The sequence below is a fragment of the Pimephales promelas genome, chromosome 19, assembly GCF_988280905.1.
Source record: "Pimephales promelas chromosome 19, fPimPro1.hap1.1, whole genome shotgun sequence".
Lineage (NCBI taxonomy): Eukaryota > Metazoa > Chordata > Actinopteri > Cypriniformes > Leuciscidae > Pimephales > Pimephales promelas.
In genome coordinates this window covers 24,109,901-24,135,533 of record NC_142787.1, presented here as the reverse complement: position 1 = coordinate 24,135,533, position 25,633 = coordinate 24,109,901, and the positions used below count along the sequence as shown (strand labels likewise).

At 39.5% G+C, this 25,633-nt stretch overlaps 1 protein-coding gene across 3 annotated transcripts in view; it reads left to right on the top strand.

Annotated features, from left to right (window-relative positions):
• zbtb16a (zinc finger and BTB domain containing 16a) overlaps positions 1-25,633 on the top strand; it is a 113,726-nt gene that overhangs the window by 63,331 nt on the left and 24,762 nt on the right. For all 3 annotated transcript variants that reach the window (XM_039693864.2, XM_039693865.2, XM_039693863.2), the window contains exon 4: positions 13,198-13,284. In XM_039693864.2, the coding sequence (XP_039549798.1) occupies positions 13,198-13,284 (87 nt within the window). The remainder of the gene's footprint in view (positions 1-13,197; positions 13,285-25,633) is intronic.

Here is a 25,633-nt window from a genome sequence, read left to right as displayed (position 1 = left end):
TTCCTGAATTCAGAGTGAAGTACACAAACCCATACTTCACCTATTATTGTGGTAAGTCACCTGACGAGATGTCTTGTGCAGTTTTTAAAATCCATTTCATATGGTGAGGGTCACGCGCGGTATGCTTCGGTCCCTTCTTATGTGGTTCAGACTCCGGTTCTTCACTTTGGGTCCCACTGTAGATGTGTCTTTGTCGCAATACATTACGACAGGCACTTCCCTTGTTCAAGCTATCTCCCACAACTGTGGTTTTAGGTCTGATTAGACCTTTTTCGAGGTAGCCCAACATTGTGGGTCTGTCAGGTTTCTAGCCTCTGGCTTTCCTGAAGGATGAGCTTCCACATGCTGTGGTCGTTGGGTTTCAGGCCGCACAACGTACGGCCTTCCTGACATGAGCCCTCATGTATCGGAGCTCCCCACACATGGGGTCATCAGGTCTTAGGTCTCTTTGACCTTCCTGATTTTTGATCCCTCTCTTACTTCCTCAGTGCTCAAAAGCGAGCACTGGGTGGAAACTCGTGGATTGAGTGTACGATTCCCATTGGTTCGAGGTTGAGTCACACTCTCCGGAGGATCCCGTCTCTGTGATCCGAAACTCGATGGTTTCCGCCAGCTTCGCGGGCCTTCAGTTTTTGGATGCCTTTTCTAGGCAATTTCCAGAGGCTCTGTCTTGGACGGACAGGCTATGGCCAGACTGTGTGTCTTAGTACAGATCACCAGGCCAGCCTGGGGGCATTTCAGGAGGAGTGTTCTCCTGAATAGTGACTGGCTGGGGGTCTCTTTGGCCCCCTAGCCACACTCCCTAGAAGGGACCCCTTCTATTTTGAAGTTGTGGTCCTAAAGCCTTTGAGCTGGCCCTGATTTACTCACGTTATTACGTTCTGGTTTTTCTTGGTTCATTAGCTTGGGCTATGACCGGTAGGGAGTGCTGTCACTGACAGCCCGATGTAACATAGGGTGAGTGGTTTCAGTGTTTCTTGGAATTACTGGTTCTGACAGTTGTCACTGCCTTTCGGCATGCACTCCCCTCAGCATGGCGGAGTGGGTATTTCGTTCCCCATAGCGTCATTCGACGTATTGTTGAGTTCCCTTCGAAAGGGAACGTCTCAGGTTACAACTGTAACCTATGTTCCCTGAGAACAGGGAACGAGACAATACGTCTCGTTGCCATGCCTCGGGGCCTGCCTGCAACAGTCCCTTCAGACGATAGGATGTTGTCACGGTTTCAAGGCGCCCTTCTTATACATCCAGATTGACGCGCTCATCATTCAAGCTGATGATGCACGGGCTGTCGCCGGTCAACCTGATTACTGTGAGTTGATATTTGATTTCAGACACCTGTCACGCCTGAGGCGTTCCCCATAGCGTCATTCGACGTATTGTCTCGTTCCCTGTTCTCAGGGAACATAGGTTACAGTTGTAACCTGAGACGTTTTCTTTCACATGCTTTTGCAACAGGACGCGGCATGCGCTGCGCTAAGAAACCCATTCATTTCAATGGTTTGCGCCGCGCAAGGACGTTTTGTCGTTTTGTCGTTTTGTCGTTTTGTCGCTTTGTCGCTTTGTCAACCAAAGCCTAAGCGGATCTAGCTAGACCGGAAACAAAACAACAGGCACGCTGCACACACTCGCTTGGGCTTGCGAGCCGGCCAAATATAGTTGGTTAACGTTACGTTTTGAGTGGATGACGAGCGCGAGACGCCGAAATGGACGCCAATAAGATTCCGAATGGAACGTTTACTTTTAAAAAGTTGCCAAATGGTTCCATTGACAAGACCAACATGATCTGTGTGTTTTGTCGTTGTGAACTGAGCTATCATCATCGCAGCACTTCCAGTCTGAAATGCGCGCACACACACACACACACACACAGCTGATGCGAATTCTCCGCCCCCTCGTCAATATCAGGACCTCAGCAGTATTTCTTTCACCCTTTTATTAATAGACAGTGTTACATTGATAGATTATTTGCTCCAACTGAGAATTCTAGTGTGAATTTGAACACAGAATATGCCAATGTTGTTTTCAATAAAAAACATTTGCACAAAGCAAGCCGATCCACTTTTCCATGTTGATAAGAGCATTAAAATGAGAAAGAATAATGGGACAAAAAGAAATCAAGAGACATTTAGAATAGATTAAAATGTGTGATTAATTGCGATTAATCGCGAGTTAACTATATGACGTTAATGCGATTAATCGCGATAAAATATTTTAATCGTTTGACAGCTCTTAAAAAACAGACGTTTTTCTTAATATTTTCTTATGTGCTACAGAAGAAACGGTCACATTGGTTTGGAATGACATGAGGGCGAATAAATGATTTTTGGGTGAAATCGCTTTAAGAGTGGAAGCTGCAGGCACACATTAGATTGTAAGTCTCTAAATTGGATGTTTTCATTCTCAGATAAAAAAAAAAAGTTATTTACTAAGTGTCATTAAAGAGCGCAATCTCGTAGATGTGAGGACATTAACGGCACCTCCTCCGTGACGGTGTTTTAGATTAAGATTAAGAGGGTCAGCTGCTGCTGGAGTTTAAATAAATGGTGGAATGTGTTTGCACGCTCTGTGCCAGTCCAATTGAGTTTGAGTGAAGCGAGCGGGCATACCTATACGGCTGAGGCTTCGTATACACACTGCTGCAGGTTAAGAGGGGCCCTCTAGCGTGAAACACACATTCAAAGCCATGCGCGCACACTACTGTCGAAACCCTTCAGTGCCGCCACCCACCGATGCCTCACCTGGCCTTTATCTCGGCTGAGGCCATGAAGACAGAGTGTGTGCTCTTGTGTGATAAATGCCTGAGTTCTGCTTATCCCATTCAAACACATCTGTGTCCGCCTGCCCTTCTCTCTCTCCCCCCGGGAGGCTTCTTATTCGAGACCCTTACATCTTATATCCTCCGTGTATAGACGTGTACAGCATGTTTCTATATTTTCTTTGAGTAAATGTGGCAGCAGTGAGGTTTTTATATTTGAATGCTTTGACGTCTAATGACATCTTCTCCGCCCCCTTGGCACACACAAAAAAAGGTCTTATAAGAAAATCCTCTGTATATTTGTGGGTCAGTACGACATAGAGTGCATCATTGCATGTATGTGCTGGATGAAATATGATTTGTTTCCTGCGTAATAGCAATAAAAGTAAATACTCTCCAAGGCATGTTTTTTCATTGTGTTGCGTTAGCTCGGTCGATTGCTTTGGGAAACTTTTAGATCAATTTCTTAGCGCAGATTAAAAAGCTATGAATCCCATTTATGGAAGAGCTCCCTTATGAAATGCTCTTTGAAACTTTCATATTTTGGCTGAAGAGTGAATCAGACGCTAAGCAAAGATCTGCCGACGGCGCTTTCATGTAAAAGAAAAAAAAAAAAGATAAAAGCAGTCCCATCTGGAAGTAGCCAGGACACACAAGGGTTGCTTTTATGCTATCCATTCCACTGGGAGGTTCAACATGAAAAGCAGCCGTGGATATTGTGTTATTACTGTTGCAAACACGTCTGTGGATCAGAATACTAATCCCGGGCCGTCCAAACAATTTCAGCGCTGAAGAAAAACACCTCCATCTCAGGCACTTTGAAACTGTCTGCGGCGACACAAGTAATTAATGTTTAATGGGCAACTACTGACAGGGCAAAACCTTCGGAGACACTGTGAGCCTATTGTGGGGAGATGAAAAAAAATTTCTCTGGAAAAGCATCATATTATAAAACAGTGCTTGAAGTGCTTCCAATTGGAGCTTGTTAAAAAAAAACAGAAGGTTTGCAGCTAGTAGCTATATCAGTGTCCTGTTTAGCCAATGCAGATTGGAACTGTGATTGTACAGAAATTGAATGTTCAGATGCAGAGCGAAAGAGGATGAAGAGGAAGTCTGTGGATCTGGAACGAGTGAGGACGTTGTAAAAGGTTTTAGTGAGGAAGTTAAAGGGGGTGTCATGCAGTTTGCGTTTGTGTAGAAAAGAAGTTTATGGAAGTAACTTTTTCCTCTTTTTTTTCTTCTGCCATTACCCTCTTTCTCTTCCCCTTTACTTTTTTAAAATCAAGGATGGTTCCTGCTGTCTTAAAATTATTAAAAATCTTGTGACATAATGGAAAGAGAAATCAGGGCCAGCTGATGTCATTTTGCATGCTGTGCTAATGGCTGTTTATTCACGAAACAAAATATAGCAAAAAGTTTGCAATTGGATTGTTTTCCAGTCTTGAATCTGAAGCTGATTAACTTTGTTTATCCATTTAAATCAAGTGATAAACAAATGTAAATGACTGTCCCTGAGAGCTGTTAAACTCACTGTTTGCCTTTCTGTTTGTTTTTATGTTGGATTTTTTTATGTGCAGTTGTTCCTTTTGGTCCATGTTGGAGCCACTCAAACTTGCCACCTTATTTGCTGTTCTTTTGAAAATTAGATTTTTTGTTTGTTTTTGTTTTTGGAAACCATAACGCCTCTCACATACTGTTAAGTGTGGTTTAAAAATGAGCCGTACTATATGGTTGCATTCTAGTTGCTGTCCCATAGGTCGTTGTGTAGCCCACCGCCCCTCCCCCACACACCTGACCTGGACCTTAATAAACTAGAGAGTGCCTTTGACAATGTGTGACTTGAAAGCAGGAAATAATGGGCACTAAATGTTAAATCTTTACAGGTTATTGACCTGAGGAGCATACATGGGCTCTGTTAACTATGTGCAGCCTGACACTGACTGCCTAGCACTTCTGTACCACTCATTTTACTGTGCTAGCACTTTGCCAGTTACTACAGTAGTTAGAATTTCTCACATCGCTTAAACCATAATTTAAAATTAGAAGGCCAAGGAATTTTTTTCTCCAATTTGATTTCATATCTGCTTTCGTATCTGCCTCTATTTCCTTTCATTGAAGGGCACTTTCACTTGACATCAGTGGGTGTCAATTTTTCACATGATTGACCTTAACATAAAGTTGATAATTAACCCACTAAATGCATTTAGCTAGTTTAGTCAATCTACTCCTCAACCACTAGGAATCCTACTAGTGGCCCATGGACCACAGTTTAAAAACCACTGTTAAATTGATGTGGATCCATCCAATTATATTTCATGGCCTGGATTGGAGAACCGGCCTCCCACTGCTCTGCGCCCAGCAGTAAAGGCATTTACAGCACTGTAAAGACGGCTCAATTGTCGCATCCAGTGGTTGGTTGAAGTTTCGGTGGTCGTTTGGGGAAAGGGTTCACCGCATGGTCAGGCTCTCAGGTTCTCCTGTGATAAATAAAAGAGGGCTGGTATAGCTCTGTTTTCAGCCGACCTCACAGGTATTGATCAGACACCAGAGCAAAGGCAGATCGTTTCTTGCCTATTCTTTCTCTGTGTGCATGCTAACTTTTTTAGCAATGCACTACCGTTTTAGAAGTTTGCTGTGAGTGTATTTTATAGAAATTCATTCTTGAACAGCAAGGATGCAATAAATTGACCAAAAAGGACAATAAAGATGTATAATGTTACAAATGATTACTATTTCAAAATATAGCTGCAAGCAGCAATTATCGGGACAAGACAAGACAAGCCAACATGGCTGGGAGTGTGAGACCAACTGTAGCAAAGAGCAATTAAAGACATTTTAAAGACTATTTTGGGGGAAATGGCCGAACAATCATATAAACAGTCATTTAAACTATGATTTAATTGATTGTCACTTTAGATCAATTGGTTTTGCAAATACAAAATTGATGTGATGTGGTCAGAGTGCATTGCAGAGATAAAGCCTGTATAGTCATTTTGGCATCATGCCTCAACTTTTCTGCTGCGGTATACGAAAACAGTATCGTCTATTGACACGAAATCCATAACTTTTAGTCGGCACGTTCTAAAGATATGATACGAGATATGATACATATGAATACATTACATTTTAAAAGGTATTCAAATGGAAAACAGTTATTTTTAAATTGTATTCTCTTTTCATTATATTTCAGTTTTTATTGTGTTTCTTTATCAAATAAGTATGCCTTGGTGACCTTGGATACACTTCTTTCAAAAAAACAAAATATTACCGACCCCAAATGTTTAAACGGTAGAGTAATATGGAATTAACTTCAAACTGATTAATCGGTAAAATTTTTCTTCATTATTAGCTCATGATACCTAATGCATTAAAGGGTTAATTCTCCCAAAAAAATAAATTTCTTTCATTAATTACTCACCCACATTTCTTTCTAAACCCGTAAGACCTTCGTTCATCTTCCAAACACAAATGAAGATATTTCTGATGAAATCCCAAAAGCTTTACCACCTTCAAGGCCTAGAAAGATAGTAAATACATCATTTAAATAGTCCATGTGACTACAGTAGCTCAACTTTAATGTTATGAAGTGATGAGAACTCTTTGTGTGCAAAAAAAAAAAAAAAAAAAAAACAGAAACAGCGACTTTATTCAACAACAATTTGTTCTCAGACTATAGCGCTATGGGTTCTACATTGGAATCCCGGCTCAGTATTGGTATATCCAGTATATGCATGTGTTGACAAAAAAGTATTTTGGTTGCTTCATAACATTAAGGTTGGACCACTGTAGTCACGTGTCATTTTAATGTTGTCTTTACTACCTTTCTAGACCTTGAAAGTGGTAATAATGTTGCAACCTATGGAGGAGTTATAAAGCTCTTGGATTTCATCAAAAATATCTTAATTTGTGTTGTGAAAATGAACAAATGGAATGGCTTGGAACGACATGAGAAGACAGAAATTTCATTTTTGGGTGAACTAATCCCTTGGATTAATGTTAACGAATTAAACCTTATTTTTAAAGTGTTTCCAAAGCAATTAATAATCAGGCTTGGACTTGACTCCATATCATGTACTGTATACTTGCCAACATCATCTTGTATATGCGCTGGCGTCAGTGCAGTAGGCAGCAATTCTGAAAATCCCACCTCAGTCTTGGTGGCAGCTTAAATAGAGGCAAATCATGGTGAGATGCTAGAGGCTCCACTCATTTCCTGCCACTTCACACCAGGCTAACCCTACAGGTTCCTCCCCAGCCCAGCTCCTGTTTCCTCCACTTCTGAAAGCCCTTTGTCCTCTAACTATACCATTGGGAAAGCTACCCAGAGTCATAATTTAAGGGACCATGGCCTAAAGAAAAAAAAAATAGAGGCGAGAAAGGAAGAGGAAAACACGTGGAACCTTTCACCTTTTGTGTGCAGTGGAAGGGTTAGCCTGCTGCACACCAGGGTCACTGATATTTGTTTTGTTTCTGCATGTGGATTTGACGGCTTGTGTTCAAGAGTACCACACACTGCATAGTCATCAGTCGACACGCTACTAATAGGTCTCCAGCTTGTATGTGTGTGTGCATCTTTGTAAACTGAAATGCCCCGAGTATATCTGAGGCTAGACAGCTGAAATGACTGTGTTGTACATCGAGAGAGAAAAAAAGCTGGACTGAGTGTGACCTGCCGGCCAGATAAATTGGTCTACTGGCAAAATGGATTAAGAGCTTTAATGCAGGCTAAAAAACAAGTGAATGAATGTGCAACTCTGTGCTCATTTTGAGAAGATAAATTTAGAAGCGTCTTTGATGTGAAAGTGTGTTTAGCAAGTCAATATTTGTCTGCTTTGGTCTGTCCCGAGACGTCCTCTGTCTGTGCACCAGACCGTGAAGCTATCTGAAGAAGCCTAGATATCCTCAGTGTTTATCTCCTTTGCTATTCTTTCTGTTCTCTGTGAAGGCTATATAAATATTAACCAGCTGACTTTTCTTCATTTTCTGAGCGTAATCTACTGTATAGTGTCTGGAAATTAAATCTGCTCTGCTCTATTTCTTGAGCTGTGTGTCTGTGTATATGTTACTGAAAAAAGGGGGGAAATCGAGATCTATTAGTGAAAATCATCACATCTATATGTAATTTCGTCTGGGGCTGCACGATTAATCGAATTTTAATCGCGATCACAATTTTGGCTTTTTCTTTTTTTGCAGAGCCAATCTAGCGCTCCGTCAACCACTGATCACGTACCTCCATGAGCCCCAGTTCGCGAGAGAGACCGAGTGTGTCTGCGCGCGAGCGACAGTGCACGAAAGAGACGAAGTGCGCGAGAGATGTTGAGTGTGTTTGCACGCGAGCGATACCGAGTGTGTCTGCGTGCGAGAGAGACCGAGTGAAAGTGGGCGTGAGAGACCGAGTGTGTCTGCGAGCGAACGACAGCGCACGAGAGATACCAATTGTGTCTGCGCGCGAGAGAGAACGAGTGACAATGCGCGTGAGAGACCGAGTGTGAGCATTAGTAAATTGCATTAATGAATTGGTACATACTAGATAGTAATATAATTACTATATAAGAGGCATGAAAGTTCGATTAATGGACTCCAATAATCAGTAGGCCTAGGCCTACTACAAATGTCTGGTTTTGAACTATTGTTTAATAAATAGAAATAATTCAATTACATAAACTTTCATATAGAGGATTAAATAGATTTGATTTATGCAGTAAGATTTCACACAACTCTCTCACACTGTACCACAAAATTTTACATTTCTTAAGCGTTAAATAACAATGACTCTGAATTTCATCCATTAATCGAACTTGCCTAGTTCTGCCTTGACATTTTCTAATTTGGTTACATTCTGTTATGGAATATTTGTTTTTTATTTTTTATTGATTGTATATTTTGCGTGTTTTATTTCACATCCATTATGTAGGTACAATGCAAGTTTATATTACTTCCTAAAATATATTTACACAATGTAAATGTAAAATAGTGCCCTGTTGAAGTTTTGTTACTTTTTATTTATTGTTTTCTTTATTTTTATTTATTCTTTAAGGAGATGCACTGAAATTTGGTGAATAAGAGGAACTATTTTATTTTTATGTTGTACATTAGCAGGAATGTAGCACAATATGGATGTGAAAGCAGTTATAATTATCCTATGTGACAATAAAATTAGTTTTGGTTAAAATCAACAAATAATCGTGATAGTTAATCGTGATCTCAATATTTATCAAAATAATCGCGATTATCATTTTGGCCCAAATCGTGCAGCCCTAATTTCGTCAGATATCGTCACGTGAGCTCTAGTTTCTTTGGTTGCAAATAACAAGGACACAAAGCTTTGGTCCAATGCAACAAACAATGACTTACGAATGGTTCTTTTTAATGATTCAATTTAAACAATTCATTAAACATACTTTCAAGTTAGTGGTTTGAATCAGACTCATTTGCTCTGAATCGTTCAGAGCCTTTACTGAGTTCTCAACGGAGTCCTTTACTGAACTGTGAACCATTTTTCAATTATGTCTGATTGAAAATGAACGCAGAGCCATTACTGTTATTTGTACGATTAGATTTGTCAGACTGAACATAAGACTTAACATAACATAAAATTCATCAAATTTGTTGCAATAAAATAAATACAATTTGCAATAAAATATTACGCTTTGTTCATCAGTTAAAAGAAAAAGTACCAGCTGATCTAACTGTATGTGTGCGAGTTTGCATATATGGAGATGTAAACACCCAATCCCTGCATTAGATTGTGATTTAACAACAGCGCTTCTGAACAACCATCCATATCAAGTGATTCTGTACTTTACTTTGGCTCTGAAATGCTACATTTTTAGAGCCAGTGGCTCACCTGACAACACTATACAAATAAACTCATCCATGCGTCTACGCCGGCATGCTTGCGTGAACGTGTGCATTTTTTAAGAGGGGGATCTGGCAGTCTCCCAACATTTTTGTCTTGGTTGATAAACAAAAAAATCACTCTGCCTGCGGTACACATCTAGTCGTGAGGGAACACGCAGTTCCTGGCTGTCCTTTCCAATTGGCAGTCTCCGTACTGTTCTGTGACTGATAAGAGGACAGTGTAAATAAAACTGTACAGCACAGCTCGTTACCGCTAAAGGAAAATGGAGAGCACGCTGTCTGTACTCATTGTTCTGACAGCACTGTTTTTCCTTTTTATATGGATTTTTTTAGCTCTTTTTTTTTTTTTTTACGGAGTCTGTTGTCTTATATAACGCGTTTGTGTAGGCTCACCAAACAGCAAGGGTATTTTTTTTTTTTGTTTGTGCTGTATTTGTCTACTCATGTTCCTGCTTCCAAGCGACAAGGGGGGGGCGTCTGATCAGAGTGTGTGATGAGAATCCACCTTTATAGCATTAGACAATGTGCTTGTTCACAGGTCTTTCCATTACAGCTGTGCTCTAGTATCACTCTCTTCAGGGACTCATCAACAAAGGCAGCACAGCCCCACTGCTGGGTAATCTGAAGCTGGATGTTTGCTGCAGCTCCCGTAAAAAAGGCTCTGGTTGCACTCGCTTCTTTTTATTTATGGGCACATCCAATGCAAACAAGACCGATCGACACGGCGTCATCCTCGGAAACATTTAAATCCCAGGGTTTCAGTTGTGCAATACGTTCAGAGAAGGGAAGTGAAAAAGGAACGGGGCCTTTGGCACGTGGCACCTCTCCTCCACTTGTTAGGAGCCACGGTTGTGTAAGGACCCATTATATCAGGTTCGGCATCGTTGTGGCAACTTCAAGAGAAGGCGGGTGGAAGTGGGAGTTGCTAGAGAGCAATTTCTCTTTTTTTGTTTGTTTCTTTTTTTTTTTTTTTTTTTTTTTTGCTGGAGAGGCAGTTATTTGTAGCTCTTCCTCTCTCTTTTTGTCTTTGGTGGGAAGGGGTTTAAAAGTGGGGTATGATTGCTGCCAAATTTGAGGAAGGTGTTTTTTCTTAACACATTTTTTTCTCCTTTTTTTCATGCTTAACAAGAAAGTCGCTATTGAAGGGAGAGGCTAGAATTTATCGCTTTAATTCCATGACTTTTGCCGGGACTGGAAGCACTCTCCTGCTGGGTGGCTGTATGTTGTCACCCCCTGTGAGATAATGACCTGCTTCAATAAGCTGTCGTTTATGTTGTGGGGTGGGTTGTAGGGTCTGGCTTCTTCCTCTCTGCCACTTAAGGTGGTGATCAATGTCCCGCTGGTCCTCTAGCTCAAGCTACTTTAGTTCTTGGACCTTCCTGCTTCATGGCCAAATGTCGTTCTGTCAGTCTCGTTCTGTTTAGAGTTCTGTCTGTCTCTGTCTGTCTGTTTAGTATGAAAGCTTGTTTCCGCAACTGAATAAAAAAATAAAAAAAGATAATTGACGTTTTTTCTCACAATTGCGAGTTTATATCTCGCAATTCTGACTTTATTTCTCAGAAATGCGAGATAAAAAGTCAGAATTGCGTGATATAAAGTCGCAATTGCTAGTTATAAAGTCAGAATTGCGAGATATAAAGTCAGAAATGCATGATATAAAGTCAGAATTGCGTAATATAAAGTCAGAATTGCTTGATATAAAGTCAGAATTGCGTGATATAAAGTCAGAATTGCGAGATATAAAGTCAGAATTGGGTGATATAAAGTCGCAATTCTGAGAAAAAAAGACAGAAGTGCGAGTTTTTATCTCACAATTCTGACTTTTTTTTTCACAATTGCGAGTTTACATCTTGCAATTCTGACTTTATAACACATAATTGTGAGTTTATGTCGAAATTCTGACATCTTTTCTCAGAATTGTGAGATATAAACTCGCAATTGCGACTTTTTTCCCGCTCAGAATAGTTTAAATCATCACAATTCTGACATGCATGCATTTCTGACTTTATAACACGCAATTGCGACTTTATATCACACAATTCTTACTTTATATCTCGCATTTATGGCTTCATAACTCGCAATTCTGACTTTATATCTCGCAATTGCGACTTTATATCACCCAATTCTGACTTTATATCTCGCAATTCTGACTTTATATCTCGCAATTGCGACTTTATATCACGCAATTCTGACTTTGTCATGCAATTCTGACTTTATATCTCACAATTCTGACTATATCTCGCAATTGCGACTTTATATCTCGCAAATCTGACTTTATATCTCGCAATTGCGACTTTATATCTCCCAATTCTGACTTTATATCATGCAATTCTGACTTTATATCTCATATTTCTGACTTTATATCTCACAATTGCGACTTTATATCACGCAATTCTGACTTTATATCTCGCAATTCTGACTTTCCATCTCGCAATTGTGAGAAATAAAGTCAGAATTGTGAGAAGTAAACTCGCAATTGTGAAAAAAAAAAAGTCAGAATTGTGAGATAAAAAGTCACAATTACCTTTTCTATTTTTCATTCTATGGCGGAAACAAGCTTCCATAGTTTAGTGTTCTGACATTATGAATTTCTTTGAATTTTTTAGTTGATTTTAATTCTACTTCCTTAAATTCAAATTGCAACTCTTTCTCTTTCAAATTGCAACTCTGCATCCTTTTGCTACTTGAATTCTAATTGAATTCAAAATTAAACATATATTGTATCTGAACATTCAATTGACTTTCAATTGTCTTTCACAGTTCCACTATATGTGCAAGATTTAGTGGCATGATGCGACCACAGGTACTGTAATAGTGGTGTTTGATTTCTTTAAACATTTAAGAGGAACTAGTTTGTGCCACATTGAAAAGTTTATTGCTGAGTGGCATCATCTGCTAGAGAAAAAAAAAACCCTGTTTCCTACTGACTGAGAGTACAGTACATTTTGCAACTTTACAGTGGTTGCGAAATGGACTTTGGCTAGCTTTTTATATCTGAGCTTTGACTTCCTGTTGTTCCTGTGAAGGTGGTAAGACCCAACAAGAGCTGACGGCTCTGTTAAAATTTCTCAAAACTCCCATTTGATTGAGCAGATAAATAGTGTAAATGGCAATGCAATACAGTGTTTCGGCTTAATTCTGATTTATAAATCAGATGGTACATCCTGTGGTCTCGCAGTTCCTCCTCGTGTCCTGTTGCAACATCAGATCTTGCTTTGCAGATGTCAAATGCATGACTGCTTGTTTTTATTTTCTATTTTGAATTGTTTGACAACGTTTGTGTTATTTTTACTGAAAGAGTGCCTTGAATGCTAAAGCCCTGTTATGATGCATTGCTTAAAATCCACAGTGCACACAAAATCAGCGTCTGGCAAATGTATCCTCCAAAACATTGTAAACAGTGTTTTTGCCAGCAAGTTGTATTGAAGGGAATCCAGCAGACTTCTAACTCACAGGCACTGAATCATTTCAACTATCCCTGGGGTTCAAATAAGAGCTATGACACCATGCAGAACTCGAGGACCCCCAGAAGGATGTAGATTGAATAACTTATGTGTTTGTGTTTTTCTTTCTTGTAGCTGGTGAGAAAGCCATCGTCTGTGACCAGTGTGGAGCTCAGTTCCAGAAGGAAGATGCTCTAGAGGCCCACCGGCAGATCCACACAGGTGCAACACAAACACCAATCCACACTGCACACATCAAACACACTCAAACGTGCGCTCTGCTACTGTATGTGGAAGTTTGTCTTTGAGGGCTCACGTCCTTTGAAAGACATTTGCATTTAATGAGAGAAATTATTACTGTGCCTAAATATCTAGCCTCTCTTTCTACTTTTTTGTAGCTTTTTCCCACCACATTTCTGTGTAATAGAGATAGATAGATAGATAGATAGATAGATAGATAGATAGATAGATAGATAGATAGATAGATAGATAGATAGATAGACAGACAATTTATTGCAATATGCCTTGATTATACTTAAAAGCTAAGAAAAGTCCACTAGTTCCTAGTGTAAAGTACAATATAAAATAAACACTGACATTTCACAGCTGCTTGTAGTTCATGTACAAACAAAAAAAATTCCTAAATTTTGAAAATAAACATAAATTGACCATTTCAAATAAACGTACTTGCACTTCAGTACACATCGTAATTCTTCAGAATGTAAAGTGCAATCTCACTTAGGTCAGATATCTATTCCTGTATTTTGAGGTTTCTGTTTGAGGAGTAGGCTACAGTAGGTTTTTCTTCCTCGTTATTATACACAAAGGCAAAACCAAAATGTCCCCACACCACGGATTTGAAAGACGCCGGCGCTTCCTAGTACTGTATCCTCACTTACCATTTTAAAGTGTGGAATGATGGTTAAGCCGCGCACCCCCTAACTTACTTGCGGCCGTAGCAGGAAGGAGTTTCATCATCTCAGCTCATAGACAGGCACACACAAACAGTCCATTCGGAGAGAAATAAAACGCACATAAATTACTTAAACACGTAAAAACACAAGCGCGTATTGAACCATGGATGTCGTACCAAACAGTGTTAAATATTATATTGTGAATTGTGGCATATATAGGGGTGTAACAGTGCACAGAAGTCACGGTTCTGTGCACTGTTCTCACGGTGGCCCTCCACTCGGCCTAATTGATAGATTGACCAATGCTCCGCAGATAAATCCAACAGCTGTTTTCAAACTTATGTTGTGTGTAGCTTACAATGTCATTTTCTTGGTGACAATGGTGTATTCACAAAGTTCAGTATTACAATTTTTCAAAAAATCATGGAAAGATGAGCATGAAGAAGAGAAAGTGCCATCTACATCTTTTTACTTCACCTTTCCACAATGAGACTGCGAGTGAAGCGGCACCAGGGGCTTCCCATTTCCAGAACACGCATATTTCATCACTTGACTGTTGTGAGAATTCCATGACACAAATCATCACAATGCCAAATGATTTTGTCCCATTATAAAACGTTGGAGCACGTCACAAAAATGAATTGAATACAAGCTCTTGCGTTTTCTTCCTGTTGTGGCAGTAAGCAAACAGTGTATAATCTCTCTTATTTTTATATATATATATATATATATATATATATATATATGAAGAGTTCAGATGCAAAAGCCTCTAAGTGCCATTTGAAATTTTCTTCTAAAATGATCATTTTTATCAAGCTTGTATATTTAAGTTCAGTGATTTCACTTAAATGGCAATGAAAATTAATTGTCATTTAAGTGAAATTACTGAACTTAAATATACAAGCTTGATAAAAATGGTCATTTTAGAATAAAATTTCAAATGGCATTTAGAGGATCTCTCTCTCTCTCTCTCTATATATATATATATATGCATGTATTTTGGTGAACGTTTTGTCTCCAAACATTAGCCAAGCATGCACAAAACAATGTTTGATTGTAAACCAGGACAAAAAGTTAGCTGTGTGTGTTTACTTGCAAAACATGGTAAACAATCAGCAACCTTGGTTATTTATAAATGGATAAAGCTTTGAGTCTCGATCATGTGTTTTCTTGGGATATGCGGTGACAGATAAACATTTACTGGAGGAGGTGAAATGCGAGCCACCGGCTATGGGGTAAAGCTGGCAACCAACCCCAACAATTACGCACATAGATACCTGCTTGTCATTCTATTCATACAAATTATTAGTAATGGGAAACAGGGCAGTCATGGTCAGGTTTGGTTAAATCTTTGTTTACTAGGTGCCCTCAAAACAATGTTGTGTCATGGAAGGAAGACCTCTCTGGTTTCCTCCTCTGCTTACATTCTTGGTGGCAACCTGAGTGGGGTATGCGCTGGTGCAGCTGACCCTGATATGATAACCTCTTCTGGGTTGCTGGACACAAGAGCTGTGCTGATGCATGTGCCCCCCCGTACACTGCCATGCTATGACTCCTCACTTTCCCGACAGCCCTCGCTATCTGCCCTTGGGAGAATATTCTAGCACAAACGTGTCTAGCACTCCACTGCATAACAGTCTGGCTTGCTTAGATCATTTTAAGTATAGAAAGCACCATTAAAGCATTACATTTTTGATTCATTTACACCCATGAAGCCTTGAACCACCTTTAGGAACTAAGTACTTGAGATTGACATAATGTACAATCAATAAAACAGCTTGTCGAATTAAGCTTTCACACATAAGTGGAAATCTTATGCTGATTTTCAGTACACTGCCATTCAAATTTTGGGGTCAGGTAGACGCCAAACTCCTTTTATTCAGAAAGGATGTGTTAAATTGATCAAAAATTACAGAGAAGACTTTTTTAGATTTCTACAGTATCTCTATTGAACTTTGTTAATCAAAGATTCCTGAAAAAAAAAAAATCTATCAAAACAATTGTAATCAGCACAAATGTTTTCAACATGCCAAGAAATGTTTGTTGAACAGCAAATCAGCATTTTAGAACTAAATACTGGAGTAATGACATAACATGACACAAATAAATAACATTTAATAAATTGTATTAAAGTAGTAATATTATAAACAAAATCTGATCTGTTCAAAGTTCAAATTATTCATTTAGGAAATAATTGCATCTAAAATCTAGTTAAATAACTATGAATGAAATAAAACTTACTTAAATTTTGTCCTTTTTATTTTTTCTTATTCAAAAAACATTAAAAATAAGTAGCATTTAATATTAACAAAATTTAAACCATAACAATTGTTAGTGCATTATTAGTATCAGCGTTTTTATCTTCATATTTTAATCATTTTTTTAATCAATTTTTCTTTGCTTTTATTGTTGACTAAATCAAAATGTCCTTTGTTGACCATTTTCATTAGTAATATCATCAATATTAACATTGACTACCAGATTTATTTATTTTTTTTGCTATCAAATCATGTCTTTCTGTTCTTTTTGTGAGATTAGTCTAAAGAGTAAACTTAATTGGAAATTGAATGCGCATTGAAATCATCGATATTCACGGATTCACAGAATGATTGTAAATTTATCATGAATATCCCATATACCGAGCCCAACTCAGTCCTGGTCTCAGAGCTGCTTGGGTGCACTTTGTGTTATTTGACAGACGTGCGTAAAAGGCTTGCCGTGCCCTAACTGACCGGGCCTCCCGAGAGCCTTGACCAATATGGGGCCCATTGTAAATAGGGGTTAAACAGGGCTAACGATCAGAGAAAGGCATACCAGTGGAAAAGCCTGGCTAAATATAGATTTGGAGTCTGGAGTTAAAAAAAAAAAAAAAATGGGCAGTGAAACTTGTCTTCCTGCCAGGGACCTGAACAGCAGCGAGGCCAGCCTCCCCTGTGGCTACCAGGCTTATATTTTAAATGTGCTATAACGCATGGCTAGTTTGATACGCTGGCTTTTTTTCCCACAGTCCCTCAATATGCTCACCCATATGCTTCATTTTCACAGCCTAGATAGACATGAAGTGAGTTATTGGGAGATTTTATGTCACTTTTTTTTCTCTCCTGAAAACGTCACCGCAGACAGCCACGTTTTGCTACACTCCAAGGGTGGCGTAAGGGCCACAACAAGAAATGATTATATTTCACCCTTGTTATCTACTACCGTTAGCCAGATCGGAGTGACAACCTTGAAACGAAGCCAATTCTATGTTATGCTTACAATGTTACTTAACAGGCCAAAAACCGCATCTCTGTCCCCACACCATTCCTATAGTGGATGTGCAGCTCGCAGTTGTGCCCTCTTTATAAATAGTTAACGGCTGTTGGCGTGGTGGTGTTTACGATGGACAAAGTTTTCTTGTCGTTGTAAACATCCAGGTCTCGGTTTTCAAGTTGGCAGCATGTCTGGCGAAAGGCTGAAGTGCATTTCCTGTAACGCTATCAGGAGAACTGCCCATGAAGTCGACCTGCATGGATGAATGACGAAAGAAAAGCCATTCATGGAAAATTAGATGCCGCAATGATTGAATAACACGCCAATAATAAAACGGCAACAAAATTAGGCACGATGGAATGAGTCCTGACTGATAGGATATTGAATTTGTTTAATTTTGCCTATTAAAGAGAAAAACAGTTTTTTTCCCCCTCCTGTATACTATGTGTCTGTTATATACTTTTATTCAGCAAGGGTGCATCAAATTGATCAACACTGACAGTAAAGACATTTATAAAGTTACAAACATTTTCTATTTAAAATAAAAGCTGTTTTTTGGACTTTATTCATCAAATTATCCTGAGAAAATGTATCACGGTTTCCACAAAAAATATTAAGCAGCACAACTGTTTTCCACATTAATAAAGAAATGTTAGAATATCAGAATGATTTTTATGGCTGCTGAAAAATCAGCTTAGCCATCACTAGATTAAATTATATTATTATAATGGAAAATGTTTAAATTGTAGCAATATTTCACAATATTACTGTTTTTACTCTATTTTTGATCAATTAAATGCAGCCGTGATGAGCATGAGACTTCACACAAATAGACGTTTAATATATGTGAGTGTGTTTGTGTATAAAGGTCATTGTTGCATCAAAATCTGTAACAAAAATTGAGTTCAAATCTTTGTTAAAAGACCTTTTGTTTGCTTGTTTGAGTTATAGATGGTCGACTCGGCACGATTCCTGCCTCATTCCAGACTAACACCGCCACTTCAATGGATCCCTTTGTAGCCTCGTCTCATTTCTGTTGATGTCAGAGAAATCAGCTGCTGTGATATGTTGATTGGAAGAAAAAGGGGCCCTTGTATACAGTCTGTAGTATTTTAGACTGATAAATCGTGTTTGTTTCGCCTAATTATTGACATATTCTATTTATTTAGCATTTAATTGTCCTCTCTGTCCATTTGTGTCAACTGAAAAATGGCTTGAAATATACCTGAACTTTACAGTGTGGCTCTTCGAATGACTCGGATCTGTGTTGATGGCATTCCTTGGCGAGGTGTTTGCCGCCTGTGACGTCAGGGGCTTTTAGACAGTTGGAGAGGTTGGTTAAGGCGCATAAATGGCCGGTCGTGTTTGGTGCCAGGACTCTGAGAGGAAAACAACATCATGTGCTGTTGTTGACGCACAACCCCAGTGCTACTGGAGTCTCAGTTCTGACCTACTTTAAAGGGCAGCCCAATTTGAAGAGACTTCAACTCCACAATCACTTATCTCAAGGGAATGCTATGAAAAATTCACTCATAAATACTGCCGAAGAGGTCTTTATGTGTTTTTGTGCATTTTAAATAAGGGCTATTGACTTTTACAGAGTGTGAAACGGCATGTCTCCTTTCAATCCGAAGCACTGATATGGTGTCTCGCCGAGAGATGTGCTTTACCACACTCAGCGGTGCTTTATTTACTGTGACAGTTTGGATGGAAGATTTGAGATGGCGGGGGGGTGTAGAAGTTCAAGCCTTTCTGCAGAAGCTATGAAACTCAAAATTGTGTTTTGACAAAAGTATTATCAGAAAACTGACCATGAAGCTCCTGGGTTTCCTCAATCAGATCTCTGTTGATGAATCAGTTAGTCTTCCAGGACTTTTCAGCTCAGCGATCCACCTCAAAACATCACATCCATTATTAGTTTGCTGTTCACAGAAGCTATTATAGACGGTGGTGTATAGTTGTTACTTTCTTTGAACTGGCCGAGCAGCTGACTGCATGTAAATCCACATATAATAACAGACTCCCCCTTCCCTCTTGATTTCTTCTGGTCCTTTTTAAGTCTTGTGTTACAGGGAAAATATGCTAACCATTTTGGAGAGAGAACGGTAGATTTGCTCGGCGGGAACACTGCGTGACTCCAGTGAACCAGGCCACAGAGTAAACACTTTCTTTTCTGAAGCCAGAAATAGTTTTGACAGAGCGAGAGAACGGAATAGATGGAGCAACACGGCTGTGTTTTGGCACAGCGAGAAGAGAAAAGCGCTTTTTCGGTTTCCCTCGCCCCCCTCCAAAACTTTCTCTCCCATATCTGAAAATATCCCTGAATAATGTGCCCAAAGGCTTCCACTTCTCAACCCCTCCACAAGCTTGTCACTCTCACAAATGGGGTCGGTGCCACCGATAAACACAGGTCACGCCATACCCCTCTATTAACTCAATCACACCGCTACTAGTAGAACGGCTGTTAGGCATTTAGTTAATTGTGACATAATTAACCTGTCAGTGTGCATTAAAGTTGCACAAGCCAATTCATATGAATGTTGGCTGGTTTGGGCGTCCTGTTCAATTTTCACAAAGGCTACTTTGTATGCTGTGTTGCTCCAGAAGTGACCAGAAGCATTATGGCCATGAGGGGATGGGTGCCTTTGAGACTTTTCTTCATCTGGTTGTTGAAACCACATTATGTAAATTTTACTTCTCCCAAAATGTTGAGAGTGTGTATGACGTTTTATAGCCAGATATGACAACACTACTTGTCATATACACACTACTATCTGAGTATCTGTACAGTAATCCAACGTGAAAACAGCCGCTAAACAGTCGCTAACGCTTAACACAATGATCTTCGTTAAAAATAGTGAGACTAAATATTCTTACCAGTGAGTGAATAAAACGCAGCTCATATCTGTTGCTTTTGTTGACGGGCATAATTTGCATGTATTGTGGGAGTTGAAGATCGGATTTATCAGATCGGATAGATCTATCTGACCAGTTAAAGTAGGCGTGAAACGGAAGTTGAGATTGTAATTTTTTCCTTGTCGTGACTCGTGACGTACTGTATATCCAAGTGAAACGGCTTCTGAACTTAGAAAAAATGTAGGGCAGGGCTTGATTTCATCCTTCGGGAATTGATTGGATCGTTGGAGGTTGGGAGTTGCAAACAATTTGAATGCGATTCTCTGAGAGGTGTCAGATCTGGCCGCACCCTTTTGCCATTCCACGTGACCAAAAGAGAGAGAGGTCGTTTCGAAGGGGGAGGGAAGGGTAATGTATTTGATTAAAGATTTCAAGGGTAAATGAATTTAAAAAAAATAATGAAGTGCACGGATAAATCATTTATAATAAACACTACAATATTACATGTAAAAAGAAGATTTGTCAAATTTGATTTCATGCCGACTTTAAAGACCAGGTCGTAAAACTATATTAGGTGCATGATGCCTCTGAAAGTCACATTCTCGACAGGACACTTAGAAGAAATACTCTCAAAGCCATTGCTTTGATCCACGAGTGTTTTTCAGTGTTATTTATTTGTACTGGACAGTGAGCCCTTGCCTCTGTTGTGGTAGTGTTTGTAGGTGAAGGCTGATGGGTTTGGATCGCTCTGAGACAGCATGGCATCAGAAATGGTGTCCATGTGCCGGTCAGCTGCAGCTGATTAAATGACTATTAGCTGTGCCAGACTCTATCCCCATATCTCATTCTACATCCATTACTGAGCAAGCTGTCCCACTCTCAAGCGGAGGACCCATCTGTCTGAGCCCCACTGACCGCCTGCACCCAGCTTGGTTTACTGTAGGCCTTCATTATCCTCGTTGCAGTTTGGCCGTTACTTGCTATTATTTGCATTCGAATCGTGCCTGAATGGTGTGCGAACAAACGTAATTTCCCATCTTTTTTTTTTTTTGTGACCACATGAGAATGATCAAATACATCAAGTACCTTCTTTATTCTTGGATTAGCACAAAATGCACTCATTTTACTTTAACTTGCATCACTTTGTAATTGATATTTCCTCATGAGTAGCAAATCCCATGAACACATGATGTCCTCATTACCGTTTTCCCTTTCCTGTGATATGAAATCTGTCGTTCTGCATCACTACCCTTTAGAGCTCACATGGTGAATAACAGGTGACACGGACCAGACTTTAAAACCCCAAAATCAGTTGACCCCCATGTCAATTTAGCTTTCTTAAGCTCTATTCAGAGGGCTCTGAGATTAAAACGAAAAGACTGAAAATGATAATCTGAATGTGTTATGTGTGGGATTTTGACGTTCCAGCAGAGGCAGCGGCTTAGACCCTGTTTGACGCTTAATTCCTTTGAGAAATGGTGTGTGTGTGTGTGTCCTAACGCCAGGTCTATTGAACACAAGCTTTTTATTTTTTTACCCTCCTTTCCCAAAATACACAGGGCACAAGTGCTTGGACTCTGTATCAGTGACCAAATTAAATCAAGCGCAGAGCGGCCTGGCCTCTCTGCCTTTTTTTCACAACTAATTTTTTTCCCTAGATAGGATCTAAATGAGTTTTCCAGTGGGTGAGATGCTCAGTTGGCTGATAGATACCATGTGCAGACGTGCAGCCAACACCCAGAAGTAATCATCTGTTGGCAAGAATGTTTAGCCATTAGGTGAAGTATAAATTCCCTCAATGAGCTCCACTTTTATCAACTGACTGAGTCGGCGTGAGCGATCTGCTTGGGATCGCGGGCCGGTGGCCCTTCTGTGAGGACCCACCACAGACGACAGGCGGCACTGAGGGTCACCGTTCCAGCTTAGTAGGTACAGGGGGGGGGGGGGGACAGGGATTTGTAGCATCTCTGCATGACGGCCGCAGCGTGCATTGTTTCTCGGTGGAGATTTGACAGAAAATAGTGATGTCTAAATCCGCCTGGCATGGCGTTTGGGAAAGAATCTCGACTAGAGAGAGACTTTGATGCGCATTGTGAGGAGAGACAGCAGCACATGTCCAAAGGAAAATAAAAGTTTTGTGGAGAGATTACGGACTCCTGTAGGCCCGGTGATTCACGTGCTGTAAAAGAAGCCAGCAGGAATCTCCCGATCTTGTCCGCCAAACTCACCCGAGATGGGACGCCCCAGCCCACTACAATGAGACTCATCCTGTGTTGAACAAGCATTACCCGCCTCTGTTCTGAATGCATTGTATCTCAGTGCTAATAACCATTGGTAATTAAATGCTGAGGGGGAGGTAGGATATGAAAAGGAGGTGAAAACAGTGATGTACAGGAATATTCAGCTATGATTAAAGAAAGAAAAAAAAACGCATACACAGCCCCTTTGTGATTGAGTGTCCCATCTTGAAGTATCCCTGTAATGGATTAACCCCCATCCCACGAGTAGCCTGAATAGACAAGGATTCACTGGAGACGCAACAGAGCTACTCCACAATGGGCCAGTCATCTTTTGTTCCTTCAGCTTTTGGAGTAACCCCCCTCCCGAAACCCTGTAATTAGATTTGAGCTGTTTGCAGACATCCCAAAAGTGATCTTTACAAAGCATAAAAAAGTGTACCCTTTAATTTACAGTGCAAATACTTTTCCATTAGCAATGGGGGATTTGGTGGTGTTTGTTCCTCTGAATGGAGAGAGGGAGTGAATGGAGGTGGAAGACACTCTTCTGTTACTTAATTGTGAACTCTGAGATTAGTGTGAACACTTCCAACCTTTCACCCCAAACAAAGGAAGCGATCAGGTCTTGTTGCCTAGTGACACGGTACAATTTAACCAGTGAGCTGGTTCTCGCTACCTGTGCCTGTGTAATTGGTGGAGCAGCGAGTGAATGATTCCATAACAGCGCTTGCTATTCATTTCTGGACCTCGTTACACGAATACCTTCAGATTCATGGCTGGAATATTGACCTTCATATCTGCACATCTCTTTCTATTGATAAAAAGATCAATTCCTCTACATGATGGTACTTGTTTTAGATTTTGATTGGCATATACACTACCGGTCAAAAGTTTTAGATCAGTAAGATTTTTTTTTATGTTTTTAAATGAAGTCTCTTCTGCTCACCAAGGCTGCAAAATTGACAAACAGTAATATTGTGAAATATTATGACAATTTAAAATGACTGTTTTCTATTTTAATACATTTAAAAATGTACTTTGAAAGCTGAATTTTCAACATCATTACTGTTGCTGATTACACATCAGTTTTCAGTGTCACTTGATCTTTCAGAAATCATTCTAATATGCTGATTTTATGCTCAAAAAACATAAATTATTATTTTCAATGTTGAAAACAGTCGTGTATCATTTCCCCCCCCCCCCCCCAAAAATTCTATGATGAATAGAAAGTTCAAAAGAACAGCATTTATTTAAAATATAATCTTTTCTAACATTATAAATGTCTTTACTGTAATTTTTGATCAATTTAACTCATCCTTGATGAATAAAAGTATTTTCTAATTTCTTTTCCCCAAAAATTAAAAATAAATTCTTTCTGACCCCAAACTTTTGAATGGTAGTGATTAGTTACAAAAGCTTTCCATTTCAGATCAATTCTGTTCTTTTGAACTTTCTATTCATCAAAGAATCCTGAAATAAAAATGTAAAAAACTGTTTTCAACATGGATAATAATCATAAATGTTTCTTGAGTATCATATTATAATAATTTCTGTAGGATCATGTGACACTGAAGACTGGAGTAATGATGCTGTAAATTCAGCTTTGATCACAGGAATAAATTACACTTCACTATATAGTCACATAGAAAACCGCTGTTTAAAATTTCACAATATTTTATTTTTTTATTTTTTTATTTTTATCAAATAATTGCTGCTTTGGTCAGCAGAAGAGACTTTTTTTAAAAAACATAAAAAAAACTAAAACTTTTGACGGAAGTGTACATCCATAAATTGATTAACATTATTTAAAAAATGATGGTATATGATTCCTTTTTGTTTTTATTGGTTTATAATCTGTATTAGCCAGAAATAACTGAGGTTATGCTACGTGGTCTCTAGTGTGTTTTCAGTGGTTGCTAGGTGGATGCCCACCCACAACTGATATTTTGGTTCCCAGATATGGTCTTTTATTTATTTAACATGTTAGATTGGCAGCCACATGAAAATCATTTGTATGATTGCTTATATTAAGTTATCAGTTATGTTCGTAGCACACATGATCAAGATTACGAACCCATGGGCTTAATTTTCAACACAGGGTTGCTGGCATTGGGCATAATGTTGAATGTAGGCTGAGTAATTTCATTTAAATTGGATTGTGCTTAAATGGTCAAATACACAGAAAATTAGGGATGTCCCGATACTTTTTCACTTCCAATGCCGCAGCTTTGGCTATTTGTCGATACCAATATCAATCCTATATATATATATATATATATATATATATAGCAACCTAAAAACATTTTTTTAAAGAATGTCTTAAAATGCCCAGTATAAATATCCCCCCATAAGGGTGTGACCTAAGAGGGGAAAAAATCAGGCCCTAAGCTCCTACTCTATAAAGCTGTTAGGAGTTGCTCAATACCCCTAACCCCAGTGTGAGCAATAAATGTACGCAAGTTCTTCACAATCAGTTTTCTCCTATACTGCCTGTTTTCCTAACGGAGTTGAGTTGTGAGCTCAGGTGGGAGCCATTACGCCATGGAGGCTTGCCCTTATCAGTTAATAGCAGGTTTCCAGAGACTAGGATTGTTTTGATAGATGACACCTGGTCACTCACTCACAAAGCAGAAGAAATGAAATGCTAGGCTAGATAAGATATCAGTGAAAATACTCTACCATTGATTGCTCAGTCATAAAGGGTGGGTTCACGGCAGTCCGAGTTAATCTTTCCTCCTGTTCTAAAGACACAGCATCGAGTTCAGATGCAGGCGTGAGTGCCCCTGTTTGGTGCGTTCGTGTTGGAATTGTCCTTTATTCGCATCTGTGTGGGGGGGGGATGCTATCCATTCATTGTTTTTTTGGTGTCCTGCTGATATAATAAGATGTTTGGATGTTTCTGTTTACTTGGGAGTTTTTTTTTTTACACACCCACAAAGCGAAGAATAAAAGAATGCCGCTAGGGTCTTTCATCCCCCCCGTCGCCCTGTAGGAATGGGTGTCTGTTTACAGTCCGGCTCAGAGGGTTGGCTGCGCGGCCCGGTGCTGACCACAGCCCCAGAATGTGATTGATTATGTGGGGTTTATGCCATTGAGAACCTTTCAACGGCTCCAGGGGTCATGGGTCATCTCATCTGCAAATCTGCTTCCTTTTGTACAGTGAGACACAAAAAACACCCTTTTTCTTTACCCTGGGAAAACGGGGGATGGGAATGTCAATTAAACGTCCTGTCTCTTTCCACTCGTGGCTTGTTTTAACAGACTCCGTGTGAAAATTCACATGGCAGTTTTCTTTAGAGCACTTTAAATATG